At 36.0% G+C, this 15839-nt stretch overlaps 1 protein-coding gene across 21 annotated transcripts in view; it reads left to right on the top strand.

Annotated features, from left to right (window-relative positions):
- GTDC1 (glycosyltransferase like domain containing 1) overlaps positions 1–15839 on the top strand; it is a 375875-nt gene that overhangs the window by 348153 nt on the left and 11883 nt on the right. For 18 of the 21 annotated variants that reach the window (XM_057744701.1, XM_057744700.1, XM_057744680.1 and 15 more), the window contains 2 exons: positions 3501–3571; positions 4277–4368. In XM_057744701.1, the coding sequence (XP_057600684.1) occupies positions 3501–3571; positions 4277–4368 (163 nt within the window). Of the gene's footprint in view, positions 1–3500; positions 3572–4276; positions 4369–9410; positions 11718–15839 lie in introns of those variants that run through there. The other 3 variants (XM_057744702.1, XM_057744699.1, XM_057744698.1) reach the window with 1 other exon arrangement.

Here is a 15839-nt window from a genome sequence, read left to right as displayed (position 1 = left end):
TTGTTAAAGAATTACTTAAAAATCGCCTTCAAAATAGCACCAAGTATTGTACGGAACTTTGTCGGCCAACCTATTAAAGACAGTTTCTAAATGGTCTTTGTTACAATGTGTCCAAAGAACCTTCAAAGAGAGATGAATTCCATTAAGTTGCTCTAGAAGAATACTCATCGGATACACAGAAGTTCTCCAGGAAAATACAGATAAATTGGGTATTGTAAATGGAGGTACTTAGAAATGTGGCTAATTTTCTTTCTGATCCACTGAAGCAAAGACAAGCTCTGAAAAGGACCAGGTACTGGGGTCCATCCCCACAGCCCTGGGCAGATGGACCACTACCACTCGGCTTCACGCTGGCTCATTTACTTAGTGTTTTGCAATCCTTAATGTGCACAGCTGGCAGCTGAATGCAGGTTTGATACTAACAGTTTAGACATCTTTAGATGTAGCAGATGGAAAATTTTACACAAATAAAGTAGGAGAAAGTGTGCAATTAGGTTTTTATCTGCAGTTACATGATGCATCCTCTGTTTTAGTTTAGAACATCACCTTAGTGGGTGGTCATGATCTTTCCTTGCATGCAGGCCCTACCTTCTTGACACCACATTTGATGTTGGCTAAATGCCCACGTACCAAACTTTTGTTTTTGTTGAGTGTGAATGAAATAGGGAATGCAACAATCAGCAAAGCAAAAGACATACCATCAGGGAGACTGCAGCAGTCCGGTACATTATGGCTACATTCCTTGCTAGTTAAGTCACTATGGTAAAATCCTTGGCAGGGTTTTTTTCAATAGCTTATTCATGATGTTCATTATTATGAGTTGTAAAGAGTATGAGAATTTCATTTTTAAAATGTCTTATGGAATGTATCACTTTCTTAGATCTTGTAGACATGCTGTGGAAACCATAACATAAAATATGAGTTACTTACAATAACTAATTTTAATCCCATCTGCTAAGTATGACAACATTAGCATTTCCACTTAATTAAAAACACCCTTAAAGCAGCAATGTTTTAATCACTCCATTTTATTTACTCTCCTCCGGTGTCACTTATAATTGTAACTTTTTATTTTTTAATAATGAGGGATTTTTTTTTTTCTCCTTGCATCACACAAAAAAGTGCTGTCGATAATTAGCAGTCTTCTGTTATTAGTAGACTCAGGTGTCACAACTGTGTCTCATCCTCATTACAGTAAAAAATTTCACCTATCAGATTCATTATTGCTAGATAATGCGACTGAGAGCCTTTGCAGGCCCTCCAGAAAAGTAATTCAGCCAAGCAAAATTATCAGCTAATTATATTTAGAATCAAAAGCCCAACAACTATTTGCAGATAAATTGTATGAATTGAAGTGAATAGATCTGAATATTAAGATTCATAGATTTAGCAGATGATTTGTTAATTGGAATAAAAAGGTCATTTGCTAGTCATTTTAACAATAGATCAATTGGAACCCTATTTATTATTTAACTGGTAGTGCATAAGAATTGAAATGATGAATAATTGTATTATTGTCATGGGATGAATATTTTCTTCAAAATAACAAAATATGAGAAACTTATGAGAATGAATTTTATACATTTCTTTTAAAATATTGTGGCAAATTTAATGTCTTTTAAAACATAGTCTTGATATAAATAATTTGTATAATAAGGTTTAGTATTTTTGAAGTCAAAATTATAACCAAAACTGGTGGTTGTTTTTTCTTGATGAATTAGAAATATAACCACAAATAGGATAACTCACAAATAAAAGTTGGAATCCAAATTTGTAAATTTTTTTCTTCCTAAATCAAATAATGCCATTCCTCTCTCACTGTATTTTAATTAGCAGAGGTTTTTTGGAAATGGCAAAGTACATGCTCACACGATGACTCAAAATGTAACTTGGCCTGCAATTTTCTTTCGGGGAACAGAACACTAATTCAAATCCATTATTAAAAAGCAGATAACATGTGCACTTTCTGAAATGCCTGTGACTTCACTCTTTTCATTTTATGTAATTATAAGAGAATGTTCATATGTATTTGCTTTTCGATTGGCACAGCATTTTAAAACTGAGTGTCTTCAGATAAAGTGCATATTTTCTTTTGGTTCATAAAGACTATCCCCAGTTTATGTGCTCAAAACTTTTGTGAATGTTTTATAATGCAGTCACAGTGCAGTTTATAGCTGTGCTTACCATAAGAATTTCTATACGTACCCTATTTATTTAAAGAAAAAATGTTAGATATTAGTTTGGATTTTGAAATTAATCATCGGTAACTAGATCCTGTGCCTGTCCACTGTGTTATCTTGTAACTGCTAGCAGCTCTCAAGCAAAACTTTGAACTCAGTATTTTTCCAAACTTTGCAGCTCGAAGTAAATACTTTTCATTTAAACTAATTTCAGTTATAAAATAGGGAAAACATCACCCACTTAAAAACAGCTTAAATTGCATGTACTTTGTCACTGTAAATAAACAAGGTAAACATTGACATAACTTCAAACTATTCTTGGTTTGAAAAAAATCTGCAGTTCAAAATAAAATTCCGCCTTTGGTCAACATTTTGGATGCAATTCAAAGTTTCTCATAAAATAAACATATTTTAAAGAGTGTTTTGAATTTCACTGCATAATTCCTAGCCAACAGAAATTACAGTGGTATCTTTAAGGTTTATTATATGTCAGATCAATAGCCATTATGCAGGGCTAACACAGCCATTGAGATGCAATACCTTTCTTATACTTAACCCTTACCACTATGACGTGGAGAAAAACTTCCTATAGGTGGTCCTGGGGGAAATCCTCTCACACAGTAAAACTTTCTTGTTTCTTTGTTTAATAATATATAACAGTTTTTTTTTTTTTTTTTTGGATAAAATGGAAAATGATCTGAATTTTGAGTCAGAAAAGTAAAATATTCATTAAGGTAATCTTCATGAGAGTTTTTCAAGAAAAGGAGGAATAGTTTTACATCTTGCCTAATAACAAACTATTTTGAAGCTTTAGCTTAAAATGAAAATGCCCCATCACAACAGATTGTAAATTTTTTTTCTGGTGCTTTTAAAAGTGCCTCGATGATTTCTACGGCTACAGTGTTAAAGTTACGTATTTGCTATTTTATTTAAACATTTTGAAAAATGAACATTCTGGGGCTTTGCAGCATTATTAAGAAAAGCTGTCCATACTTTACCATGTTGTTACATGTGTTTATCTGCTGATTATAAAATGTGTTAAACAGTATTTTAAAAACAAAAAAAAAAATGCAGAGCTGCGCTTTGATTAATTCAGTGAACAAAACATATGCTGTTGGTTCTGTTCTATGAAATTCATATATGATCAATAAAATCTTTTAAAAGAGCAACTCTGGCTTTTAGGATTGTACTGCCGACCACGTTTTTCCTCCCAGTTAACTCTGGGCTCATACTGTTAACTTAGACAAACAAAACCACTTTCTGGCTATGATGGTAATGTCTTTTTAATATATTTTCATCCTCTTTCCAAAATTTCTTTAGGTTGGAAGCTGTGTATTGTGGTTGTTACCCACTTTGTCCCAAAGATTTGGTTTATCCCGAAATATTTCCAGGTAGCTGCTTTAATGTACTTTCATCTTTGTTGAGATTTAATACATGATTCGTGCTGCATTAGAAAGTTTGAAAATAAACTTAGGCAGGAGCAATTGTTTATTTGGCAAGTCAACATGTTAGTGTTAAGGAAAATTGTATGTGTTTTAATACATTAGAGTAAGCTTATATTTACCATCTGTTCTTCTAAGATAACAAAAAAGCAAGTTTTCAAATAGCATTCTTCATTGTTAGCATACACATCCCATAATGATGGATTTTTATAAGCAGGTCAGTGTTGCTGCAATTGCGTACAGATTTTTTTTTTTAATGATATACACAGAGAAAAATCGAGGACTGAAAGTCACACCAAATTATTTCAACAATTGACTAGTTAATAATATGCAACTGTTATACAGGGTACACACGGCTATCATACTAGCTCTTTGAAAAAATTCTCATCACTAAATATATCACATATGCATTGTGTTACATTAGAATAATGTATTTTAATCACCCAAAGGAGATGTCTAAACAGCACAACTACACAGTCTTATTTAGCATTAAACATCCTTGTGAGCTGAGGTAACCTTATAAAATCATGCTTAAATAATGTAAAACACGAGGCGGCACAGAGCAATATGCATTTTTAATTAGTAAAGTGACTAATATCGAGTGTGTGCTTTGAGGTTTTTGTTTCATTAAAAATGTATCTGTTTTTCCTGCAGCTGAATATCTGTATTCTACACCTGAACAGCTTTCAAAAAGGCTCCAGAATTTCTGCAAGAAACCAGATATTGTAAGAAAACATCTCTATGAGGTAGTTATTGAGAAGAGATTTACGTGGTATAAATGCCATATTGAAGTACAAAGAAAAATCTTAAAAAAAAACATTTAATTAACATCCCAATGTTTAAAGGAAACATGCTAGGGAGGGATATTCGTTGTTACACTAATAAGGATTAATTAAACTGGATGCCAGTTGTATTAACCTAGGTCTTATGAAATACGTGCACTTAATGCACGGTACATGCTTTTTTTTAAATTTATTGTTTTCTAAGATGACTGTCCTTTACATTTAGCCCCAAGAGGCTTATAAAAATGAACCTGGATTAATGTAACTCATTAGTTTAAAAGGAAGTAAAGGAAAGATTCTACAATTATACTAATGAGGATAAGCCTTTCTTCCCATAATAATGAAATCTTCAGTCCTCAAAAAATTCAGGTGAATGACATCCATGAAGTTTGATGTTCATTTTTTACCTACTTTAAAGATGATTTTCAAGAATCAAATGTTTCCTTTGTCCAGTTTAGTAAAATTACATAAAAACCCTCAGTTTGTTTAGAATTAGACTGTCAGTCTCCTCTCTGTGTGGCAAAGGCAAAAGGAAAAGAGTTTAAATAGCATCATCATTCAGTTCCCTCATTCATTATCTCTTTTCCGTTGTTTGAATCAAGAATTTTACACTGTTGAAATAACAACACAAAAAGACCCTACTAAAAGTCTAAGTAATTGAACTGGGATAAATCTGCTTTATGAGTTTTGAAGGTGGCTCTAGGCCATGAGTAATATACCTTTTTATATTCTTTGAATGTAGCATCTTCATTTTACATAAATCCAGTATAGTTTACAATCTAGCAGTTTTATAATCCAGCATATTTTAATTTTCCTATGTTAATATATAACCTTCCTACATGAAATACAGTTTGCTGCCTTTTTTCTCCCCTTTCCCTTGTCATGGCCTAAAATACATATTTACATAGTGATACATCAAAACATGACTCTGTTTCTGCAGGAAACAGTTAAACTTCAAGAAAAAGGGAGAGAACCAAAAATGCAATTTAACACCCAATTTCAAGCTCATTATCTTTCATTGTCTATTAACTTGGCAATGGTTCAGAAGGTAGCTCATAATAGTTTAAAATGCTGACTGAACAGTTCCAGGCTTCAGTGTTACTCCTTCAGTCAATACGATTGTATCGTATACATGGGAAGCTTCAAAGAGAAAACAGTCTTCCAAGGTTTACATCCAGATTTCCTAATTTTGAAAGTTCAGTCGTGGTCTTGTTTGTGTAAAATATTAATTTAGTAGTTTCCCACGTGACAGACTATCCAAATGTGCAGATTATGAAACTGAAGAAATAGAATAATATGTATTAATACAAATGGATTCATTTTCTACATATGACACAAAGCTATTTTCAATGAGTTTATCATTGAATTATTGATTTTTTTTCCTTCTGGTGAATTTTTGGGTCATTTTTTTTTTTCAGTTTTATTGAGATGTAAGTGAGATACTGCAACTGTATAAGTTTAAGGTGTACGGCATAATGACGGACATATATTGTGAAATGATTACCACCACAAGTTTTAGTTATCACCCATCACCGCATATAGGTACAAAAAAGGGGGAGGAGGATGTTTTTACCTCGTGATGAGACTGTTGAAGCATTTATAATTGTAGCTCCACCATCAGAATGTGTCCGCTTTTAATTTTGCTTCCAGGTACCCTTATTATCCGTGTTATTTTGCATCTGCAGATCTGTAACCATTTCAAAAGTTACCGCAACAGGTTGCTTTTTGTTACAGTAAAAAAAAGATCTCCAGTTGAAATATTTTAATATGGCTATTGCCATAACGTAGCTATAATTGTTTATTTTACCAACAACTTCTGGAAAAACTCTGAAAGAATATTAGCTTAGTCGTATATATACCAAATTGTTCCTCCTATAGCTTAAAAGATAGCCTATACCTTAAATATTTTTTCATGTTACTATGGTTTACATATATTTTTAGTCCATGCATCCTAAAATGGTCCAGCTCAAAGTTTTATAAATTAGTGTTTCATGTATAAGCATTGATAAGAATATATATATATATAATTCATTTCATGTACTTTTTTTACTATGGATGTTTTTTCTCATAAATCTGTTATACACTTTAATATATGTCCTCATTCATAGATCTTAGTGACATTGTATCCAAAAATTAATCTCAAAAATTAATAAATTAGTCCAAGAATTAGAAGTAACCAAGAGCTTTATAATGCAATTTCCAGGACAAACTGGTAAAAATCACAGGAAGGACCACAGGTCTAGTTGAGTTGTTGTAATAAGATTTAGAGCTACAACAGAAAAAGAATGCCTGATAAAACTTTATAATTAAGATATAATATGTTACACTATTTTTTTTAACCTTACGTTTTAGCAATATACACATTTCAGGTAACATTTGTCCACACTAAATACCAGAGAATTATTGCCCCTAAAGCAGCTTTTTACCTACTTTTCTTATGCAATGGAAGAGACTTTTGTGTGTACTATAGAGAGAGTGTTGGGGTTTTTTTTCTTTTAGATTTATTCCATTGGACAGTACTGTTTTGCTTTTAAAAACATATGCTTCTAAGATCTAAAAGGATAAAATGTCACTGAATTCTTTAATTTGCTCCTTTTACATTTTTACACCTTACTCTTTTTTGTTGTTGTTACAAGTTTACATTTCAAAGTCATCTCAACTACTTATCATGTAGAGTTCACTTTAGGATAGGGTTTTTCATTTGGATTCACACTTAGAAATGTAATGACTAGAATAAGGCTACTAACACTTGGCTTTTTTCTCACATGAGACATTATACTTTCAATATGAGTGAGAGTTTGGGGACTATAACTTGAAGCAGGATTTGAAACAGAATGCTAGTAACTGAAAAGCAGAAACAGAATTTAATACTTTTTTTTTTCCTTAAAGTGACTCTTTCTACTACAGAACTCTGTGCCCATGACTTCTCACCTGAAATGGTTTCAGACTTGAAATGTTTAAATTCCTCATGTGCATTCAAGTGTGTTCCCTCTCTCTCTCTCTCTCTCCCTTCTCTCTCACTCTCTCACACACACACATTTTTCTTAAGATATTTAAAGAAATACATGCAGAAATTGTCTCTTAATGATTTTAAAAACCTAAAACCATGTTCTGCATTTTTAAAAATCTACAACCATTTCTTAAAAAGTTTGCCACTAGGCTCAGCCATTGACTGCAGCTTTCTTGTACTTTCAGGACACGTCTTTTTCTAAGTAGGTTAGACCCATCAGCCGCACACTTGCCACAGAGACAGAGCAGCTTTCACTTCATCTGCAGTGGGGAGCTCTTTTATAACTCCTAAACCGAACTTGAACACACAAGATTCTAGAAGTAATCATAAAGTAATCAGCCAAGGATTAACTTCTTACACTAACACAGGGCTTTCTTTTACAACCCAAGTAAATCTAATACCAGGAAGTTGTATTTTTTGGTCTCATTTTGACTATGGGAGTTTACTTACCAAAAATTCCCAACAATTATTTGAGATCAGTACTTTTTGCTTTTAGAGAACCTTTGATCATTATATTTTAAAATGCTTTAGAAGAAAATGTATGTTCACCCCCTTGTTACCGGTATTGAAAATAGCACAAGAGTACAAATGGGACAGTTGTATAAAGTATATATCGCCCAGACGAACAGAGGAGATTTTCATTCACACCCAATTTTTCATTTACTTTTATTTACAAATGGAGCAATATTCTGCTTGAAAAAAAAGAGATACCATCCTTCCTTTGCTTTATGGGATAAACTGTAGTTTCTTAACTTTTTTCAGATAATAGCAGCTGATTTTTATTTTGTTCTCTTCAAGTGCTTCAACATTCCAGAAACCTTTATAACCTGCTGTTATTTGGAGGAGAGGATAATTTTCAGATTTCTGCCTAAAAGTGATTCCAAACAATGATTAAGCTTACAATTCAGACTCAGTGCCCAGAAAAGCCATTTGTGGTTGTCTTAATTATATCAGGCTACATCTCGCCAAACCACAGCCAAGCCACTTTGTTTCCTTCAAGAGACTGGTCAGTGTATAGCCCCCTTTTAATCTGAGCTTCTGCTCTAGATGTGAATAAGGTGGTACTCACAAGTATGAACACGCCTCCAGAGTCATTCCTTTTTCCTTAAACATGAAAACTTAAAAGCGCGTGACATTTTTAGAACTTCTAAAATCTCTCCATTGCACCAGCACAATTTAAGACAAATTCTCGGTCTCGATCTCTCTCCCTCGATCTCTCTCCCTCTCTTCCCCCTACTTTTCCCTCTTTCTTCACTTCTTTCCTTGATTTTGTTTGGCTTGGTTTTCCTTTGATTTCTCTAAATAAATAAAAGCAAAAACTCTTTAGCACAATAGATATACTCGGGATGATTAAGATCAGTTAGAGGTTTTGGCTGCTGCTCTTTTCTGCTACTAATTTGTAGCCTGGCTCTAGGTGAACTTCTTGGTCTCTATATGATTCATCTGTAAACTTGGAAGAATTCTTTTTTTCTTAATTCTTAATAGCATTTTCCCCCTGAGGTCCTGCTGTAATGAAATAATGAATATAAACCCGTTTGTAAACTTGACGTGCTTTATAAATTCCACGTAATAGTAATGGCATGTCTCTTGTGCCTTCACTACTTAAAAGTAAAATTCACATTCACAAAAACGTGTATTAAGAGTGTTACGTATCTTATGTTTACAAAAGTTAAAAGTTGGATGATAAACTTCTAATAGTTGTCATCCATAACATAAACCAGGAAATATGCGTGCAGTAGAATGTACCCATTGGAAAAAAAAAAGAAAAGAGGGTGGGGGGCAGCTTTCCCCTATGGTTGGAAACACAGTTACACTTTAAACCAATCAGAAACTGTGATTTCCTGAGGTGATGAAACTCGAGAACCATTTACTTGGTGGCTTTTTGAAATCTAATTGACGTAAGTTATGCAAATTTGCAATATGAATTTTCAGCATGCTGTAGTCTTTCGGGTCGTTAATGCTTCTTCATTGCTTTCTCTTCTCTCCCTCCTCACAGGGTGAAATGGCTCCTTTTTCTTGGGCAGCCCTACATGGTAAATTCAGGTCTCTGCTTACAGCAGAACCTAGGGAAGATTTGTGACAGATGGGGCTAAGTCACAAACTTGCAGCCTAAGGCAGAATCTGTAGAACTTTCCAGAGTGTGCCCATATTTACCTGATCAGAGAGAAAAGAAAATCTGCAGAGGAAGCTGAGCCTGGCTGCTTGTCATAGCTGACACAGAGCCATCTGCCACAAACCTGTGGCGGCTTCAGATCTCCAATCCCTGCCACCACCCCAACTCAAATTAAATACAGATTCCTAGAGACGTTATGATGGTTACACATGTCCTCGGCATCACATGGAGGAGACTGTTCAAAAAAAATATGTGGCCTGTTGTATAACCGCACTCATGTATCCCATATGTGGTGCCACATTGAATTTCCGGTTGAATCCGTTTTTATCCTTTGTACTGGATGACATGGTGCCTGAATTCTTTCTTTTCGCCGACACGATGGCAGCCAAACTGCAGCTTCAAACGCTTTCACTTGGCTGGGTTTCTACCTAGGTTGCCAGGTTATCATCGGAGCCTTCTTGTGTCCTCAAAGGGCCACAGGGTCTGAAAGGAGGATCAGAATGCTGCCGACTAATTGGGCAGCCATCTCAGAACTGTTTGTGGGCAAAGGGCTGCTTGAGCACTTTTCTTTTAGCAAATTAATGACTCCCTGGCACAGGGGTTTTTAAGCGAAGGTATTAATAAGGGGTCTGGCAGGTATTCCCATGATTCACAGTTACATTTGCATTTAATTTGTCGTAAAGAAAGTTGCAAGATAAACAGCTGTAATTCAGACAAACATGGGAAATGCACTAAGTGGGGCCCTCTCGCCCATAAAATGAACACTGAGATACTTGCTTTAACTTTTTTCCAGGGATAAAAATAGAGATATCAAAATACTTCTAACAAAACCAGTAATTTTGATATAAATATCCGTCAAAAATATTTGCATCCAGCTACAAATATAATCTTTTCAAGATAAATCACTTATGATTCCAATAGTCAGGCTGCTGTATTTGTTGATGTCAAGATGTTTTGAACGGCTAGATTGTAAAATAAATTTTTAATAAAGTGCCCACTGCAATTTTTAATTAACATATCTCATTTCAGTGTAAGTGTGTACATCTATCTGTATGTTTCTCACTGAACACTTCCCTTGTGTCAGAGACAACGAATACAATTGTTTCTTTTCCGGAGGAACAAGGATCTGTTTTGCAAATGTTTGCAAGATATTATGACATTTCCAAGATTTTCTTTGCATTCTGGAAAGCAGGAGGTAAACATTTGTAGTCATTAAGGTAAAGTCTGTTGATAAACCATCTTCTGTTTACTGACAGGTAAATTGTAACTTTCCTAGCTTTTGAAATGAGTGACTTCTATAAGCTGTAGAGTGAGGAGCAGCCAGGGAGAGGGGGAGAAACAAGGGCCAAGCCTGGCTCTCTGGCTTTTAGAAGGATTCAGTGGTCTAGCAGCCATCTGAGATAGAGCGGGCACTAGTTCAAAAGTCTAGTAGGACCCATTTGAGAGGTAGCAAAAGCATAAGCAGGAAATAGATCAAGGTCAGGGGGCCAGAGAGAGCCCTCCAGATAGAGGCAATCTTGCAGATCAGAGAAAGCAGCAGTTCAAGGCCCATGAAGCCAGGGAATTTAAAAGCAGGAAGAGTAAGAAGCAGGAACAACAAGCTTTGTCTTTGCACAGAGTCCTCCCTAACCAGTGTGAGAGCCATGTGTGTGATGGACGTCACAGCACTGGCTTTGAGTCCTCCTCCCCTTCTGAGAAGGCACTGAACAAATTACTCACGACCCATAAACAAAGGGCTCAGGAATGATTTGAGAAGTCCCTTCTGGTCTGAGACTGTGGAACTCGGAATCTATCAGTTATGCTCCTTTTGAGTGCAAAAGTTAAGATATAAATATGCCTAAGAGGTTCTTAGACTCTTATCCTGAGCAGGGTTTATCATCTAAAGAGATGCTTCAGTCAGAAAGGTGCCATGTCATAGATGACATCTCTCAAAATAATACTATACACTCACGGCCAAGAAACAGTGCTTAGTTTACTATGTTTTACTATCCTGAAAATAATGAGCTCACATTTTATAGTGAAGATATTATATGTACAACTACCCATATATGTTTTTCTCACTAATTGATGGGAAAACAACATTAATTACTATTCAGATAGTGCATCCAAAACATTTAAATATTTGCCTGATTTTGGCAAACACAATATCGTAAGTTACCTGTGTATGGAGATTTTTTTCTACATCCATAAACTCAGATCACATTTTGTCTTTAGCTGTGCCCAGCATTATTTCCGGAATAAAAATTTACATTAAAGTGGTCACTTCTTAAAACTATGCTGTCGGATTCGGTATCAATGCAAATAAGCAATAAAAAGTTTTGTAAATGTGTAATTCTTAACATTTGAAAAGATAACTGTATCTGGGTGTGTGTAGGCATGTGTGCTTCTCAACAGCCATGATATGGGGGCATGGAGGGTTACTGTTGTTAAAGTCGGAAGACAATGGACAGTACAAGTGGACTCTTTATTTCCTGTTTCCCTTACTAAAGAGAGGAAACACTCCCATTATTTCTTTTTTTTTTCTCCCATTATTTCTTATTTTTAGTATGGTTTTGGAAATTTTTTGTTGTTTTTAACATTCACTTCTGTTCATTTTATTCTTTTTAAATTTATCATTAAACCAATTTTAATTGTAAATGTCTTTAAAAGTCTGCCCATTTTCAACCTTGATACAATGTGCAGAATGCTTGTCCTGAATTTAACTAATCTGTGTTTCTAGCTAAGTGTTTCTATAATGCATAGAAGAGTACCTAGTTCTTCCCCTACTCATTTATACCAGGTTAATCAGGAATAGGCCAAAAGGCCTTTCCCCAAATGCTCCTGGTTTAACAAGCATCCTTCAAATACGGCTAAATATACAAGCCCTGCTCTAGCCCTCAGCTCTTCAGACATGCCGCGTAAAGAAGGCAGCACAATCAGTACGTCAGTGGAAACTCAGCCATAGAGGGCTGCACAAATTCATTTCAACACCTTGAAATGCAGCTGGAAGCAAAGATTTCATTTTATGTTGAAGGTGTTAATTATATTTGATATTTTTAAAAGTAAAATCTGTTTTTGAGAAAGCATCTGCTACCCAGAAATATTATGAGCCACAAAAATTTTTTCATTTAAGTCTCAGCTTACTTTCTGTGGGTGACAGAATCAGTTTTCAAATGATAGTCCATGCTGTCTTTTAATGTTGACATAGTCTATGAGTTTTATTCTTCTATTGACTATTGACAAGTATCACCCTAAGTGCCTTTCTGTTTCAGTGGAAAACCAGAGAACGTTTCATTTTAAAATTTGAATTGAGATACAGGACAACTGATGCTTCTATAGTGTTCCCTCCCTTCAAAATTATTCATTAAAATGTAATTGGGAAAGTTTAAAAATATGCAAACAATTCTACATGATGCTCAAAGATATGTACATATGTGATTAAGTATAACAAAACAAACTTGGAAATTAACACCAAATTTACAATAATGGTTAAGTCAGAGGAGTGACGGTGGGAAGACCAGACGTATAACTGGGAGAGGCACGCTTACTGTATAATTAATGGTCTGTTTCTTAAGCTGCGTCATAGCACACAAAGGCTTATTTCTACCTTTCATGGCTTTTTACACGTCTTGAATGTTATTATTGGGTATACCTTTTAACAGGAGCTATAGATACTTTGGTTACCATGCATAATATAAGGGCTCTAATATTTTGCTACCACGCCATCCTTAGCATTTCTCGACTCTAAACTATTGATGGAGTCAGAAAAACATTTTCCCTCAGACGGTGAAAGAAACTGACCTAACCTCCAGTTTTGCATGAGAAGACTTGCCTCCGCTTACCAGGAGCCAAGGACCTAACCTTGACCCTGAAACAAATCATACTAGGAAGAAAGTCAAACTTGACTGTCTGTGGGCTCCTGTTTCCTGGGGCTGCTGATCACCATTTCTAACTAATACTTGTGGTGTTACAAATATAAGATGGAAACCTATAGCTCAATAAACTCCCTTTTGAAGAGTAAAGAGAGGAAGATGGAAGAAGTTGTTATGTGAGCCGGGTTTTTTTTTATCTTGAAAATTTCAGAGCTTTGTGGTAGGGCACAGAGCTTTCTGAGCTGCTCACCGCTCTGCCCACTTCCTGTACTGTTACCTGTCCCCTTTCCTCTTTAAGACACAAGACTTTCATTGGCATCATGCCATGAAAAGGAGTCCTCCTAGTATCTTCAGGATGCCGTAGCTTCATGTGAGTTACGTGGGACTTCTGGATCCTCCCTGATCCTATGGCCCATTTTCCTAAATTGGAATTTAGGGTCAGTGCCTTCAGGGGTCTTCCCATCACTTATCACCACCTTGGCGATTCCTTATTCTCTCCCATATCTCTGTGATAATGACTTTCAACCCTAGGACAGGTTCATCATTGTTCCCATAAACTGCTATAAATAGTTGATGTTTCCTGGGAGATAATCTAAAATGTTTACTGTCCTATCAGTTACTGCATTTAACTAGAAGACCTAAGGTGGAGTGCTAGAAGATGTGCTTTCTACTAGAAATACTTATGTGACACTTTTCTTGAGGAATTTGAAGTCCTTTATATTTGAAAATGTAATGTTTCCATCATCATTTCACAAGTGAGAAAATTAAGGCATCATATTAAGGCTTGTCTAAGAGCCTGACTGCCTTATAGAAACAGAAAGATGTTTTGGGTGTAAGTCTTTCCCTGCATGGGATAGTGTCACTGTCACCACCCTGTCTTTCAGGAAGCACCAAATTCACTGTTCATGACTCACTGGGACCCCTGGTTCCTGCTACTTCTCCCTTCACCAGGCAAGAGAGTGCAAAGGACCCACGTAGTTGGTAGTAGAAGGGGAATGAAAGGCCCTGCGGTGTTGCTGATATTGTAAGTGTTTTTATTATGACCATTATTGTGCCTAGAGGGAGGCACTGGGTCTCTACATCCATCCCAGGCCCCTGCCACTCCCTGTGGTCTTACACGCTGCTGGACTTATACATCATGTAACTCTCCTGGCCCTCCTGGTAAGCATTTATTTTTGTAACCTCCCCATTTTATATGTGGGGAAACTGAGGGCTGAGGTGAGTCTGAGTTGCTTTGGGTCCCATGGCGATAGAGGTAGGTCTAGAACTTAGCCTTTTTCAGGAGGTTGTGGTCAATTCGATTGGTCAAGACCACCCCTTAAAGGAGGGGAAGGGGAACATTTCTGTCTGTCCAACTTTTCTGCCTTCCCTCCTTCTCCTGCTTCTCTTACTGTCAGAAGCAACATGGATGAAGAAGTTACTAGTAACTGACTGTAAATTTATTTCCTGTTCCTCCTGGCCTGGCTGCGCTTGTAGTCTAAGTAACCATAAGGAGAGGAATGCAAAAGAATTGATTCCTGGTCCTAAAATCTCAGACTTTGTGGTACCTGTGCTGTTTCTGAATATCTGAGTCTTCTTTACTGCCTTTCACATCATACAAGAAGTTGCCTATTGAATAAATAGAAGGCCGGCCCTTTCTCCAAAAGGCAGCCCCCGCTATCCCACCCGGTGCAAAAGGCCTAGGGCAGCCGGAGCACGTGGCATCAGTGGCAGAAGCACCTTTACTTGTGCAGCATAGGGAGGGCCTGCTTCCTCTCATCTCAAATAGATAACCCAGAAATTACATCCTGAAACTTATTTCCCCAGAAAGAAAAGGAAGGGGAGGCATAACTTAAAAAGGAGATACTTCTAATATGGTATTAGACTGTAATTCATAGGGAAATTTATGCCTGAGATATGAATTTCTGAAAATAGGGGGTTTTTTTAAAAGGGAAACACTGACACATCCTTAATTATAGAGTAATAAATACCAATGGTATATTATCTTCTGATATTTCCTTACACAGATATCAAAGCATGCAGCTGTTTTGAAAACTGATAATCAAGTACAATATAAGTATATTACATCTTGAGCTTACAGCACACCCTTCAACTAAGCAGCCTCTTGGAGCACTTAACAGTGAGAAACAGAGCTGCTTCGAGTAGAACCTAACTGAACAAATTAGCCTTGAATTGTAACTTAAGACTCATAGTCAAACCAAAATGCCTGTCCTTGCCAGAAAAGGCATTCCAAAAGCAAAGAGCACGCCAAGTAAAAAGCCTTTGCTTCAGGATTATGGAGGCAATTCTCAAAAGCCAGCATAACTTAATGATCAATCAGAAAAATATAGAGCAGTAACTTCACAACCGAAGGATGCATAAAAATTGTACAAAGCATTCATGGTGGAACAGGGAGGGAGAATGGGATTGGAACAGAAAGTATTAAGGTCTTAGAAAACTGTATTTATTGCTTTCAGTCCAG

The sequence above is a fragment of the Hippopotamus amphibius genome, chromosome 8 (assembly GCF_030028045.1).
Source record: "Hippopotamus amphibius kiboko isolate mHipAmp2 chromosome 8, mHipAmp2.hap2, whole genome shotgun sequence".
In the NCBI taxonomy this organism is placed as follows: Eukaryota; Metazoa; Chordata; class Mammalia; order Artiodactyla; family Hippopotamidae; genus Hippopotamus; species Hippopotamus amphibius.
Note: the sequence above shows the minus strand (reverse complement) of the source record. Positions and strands in the feature narration are given on the sequence as shown.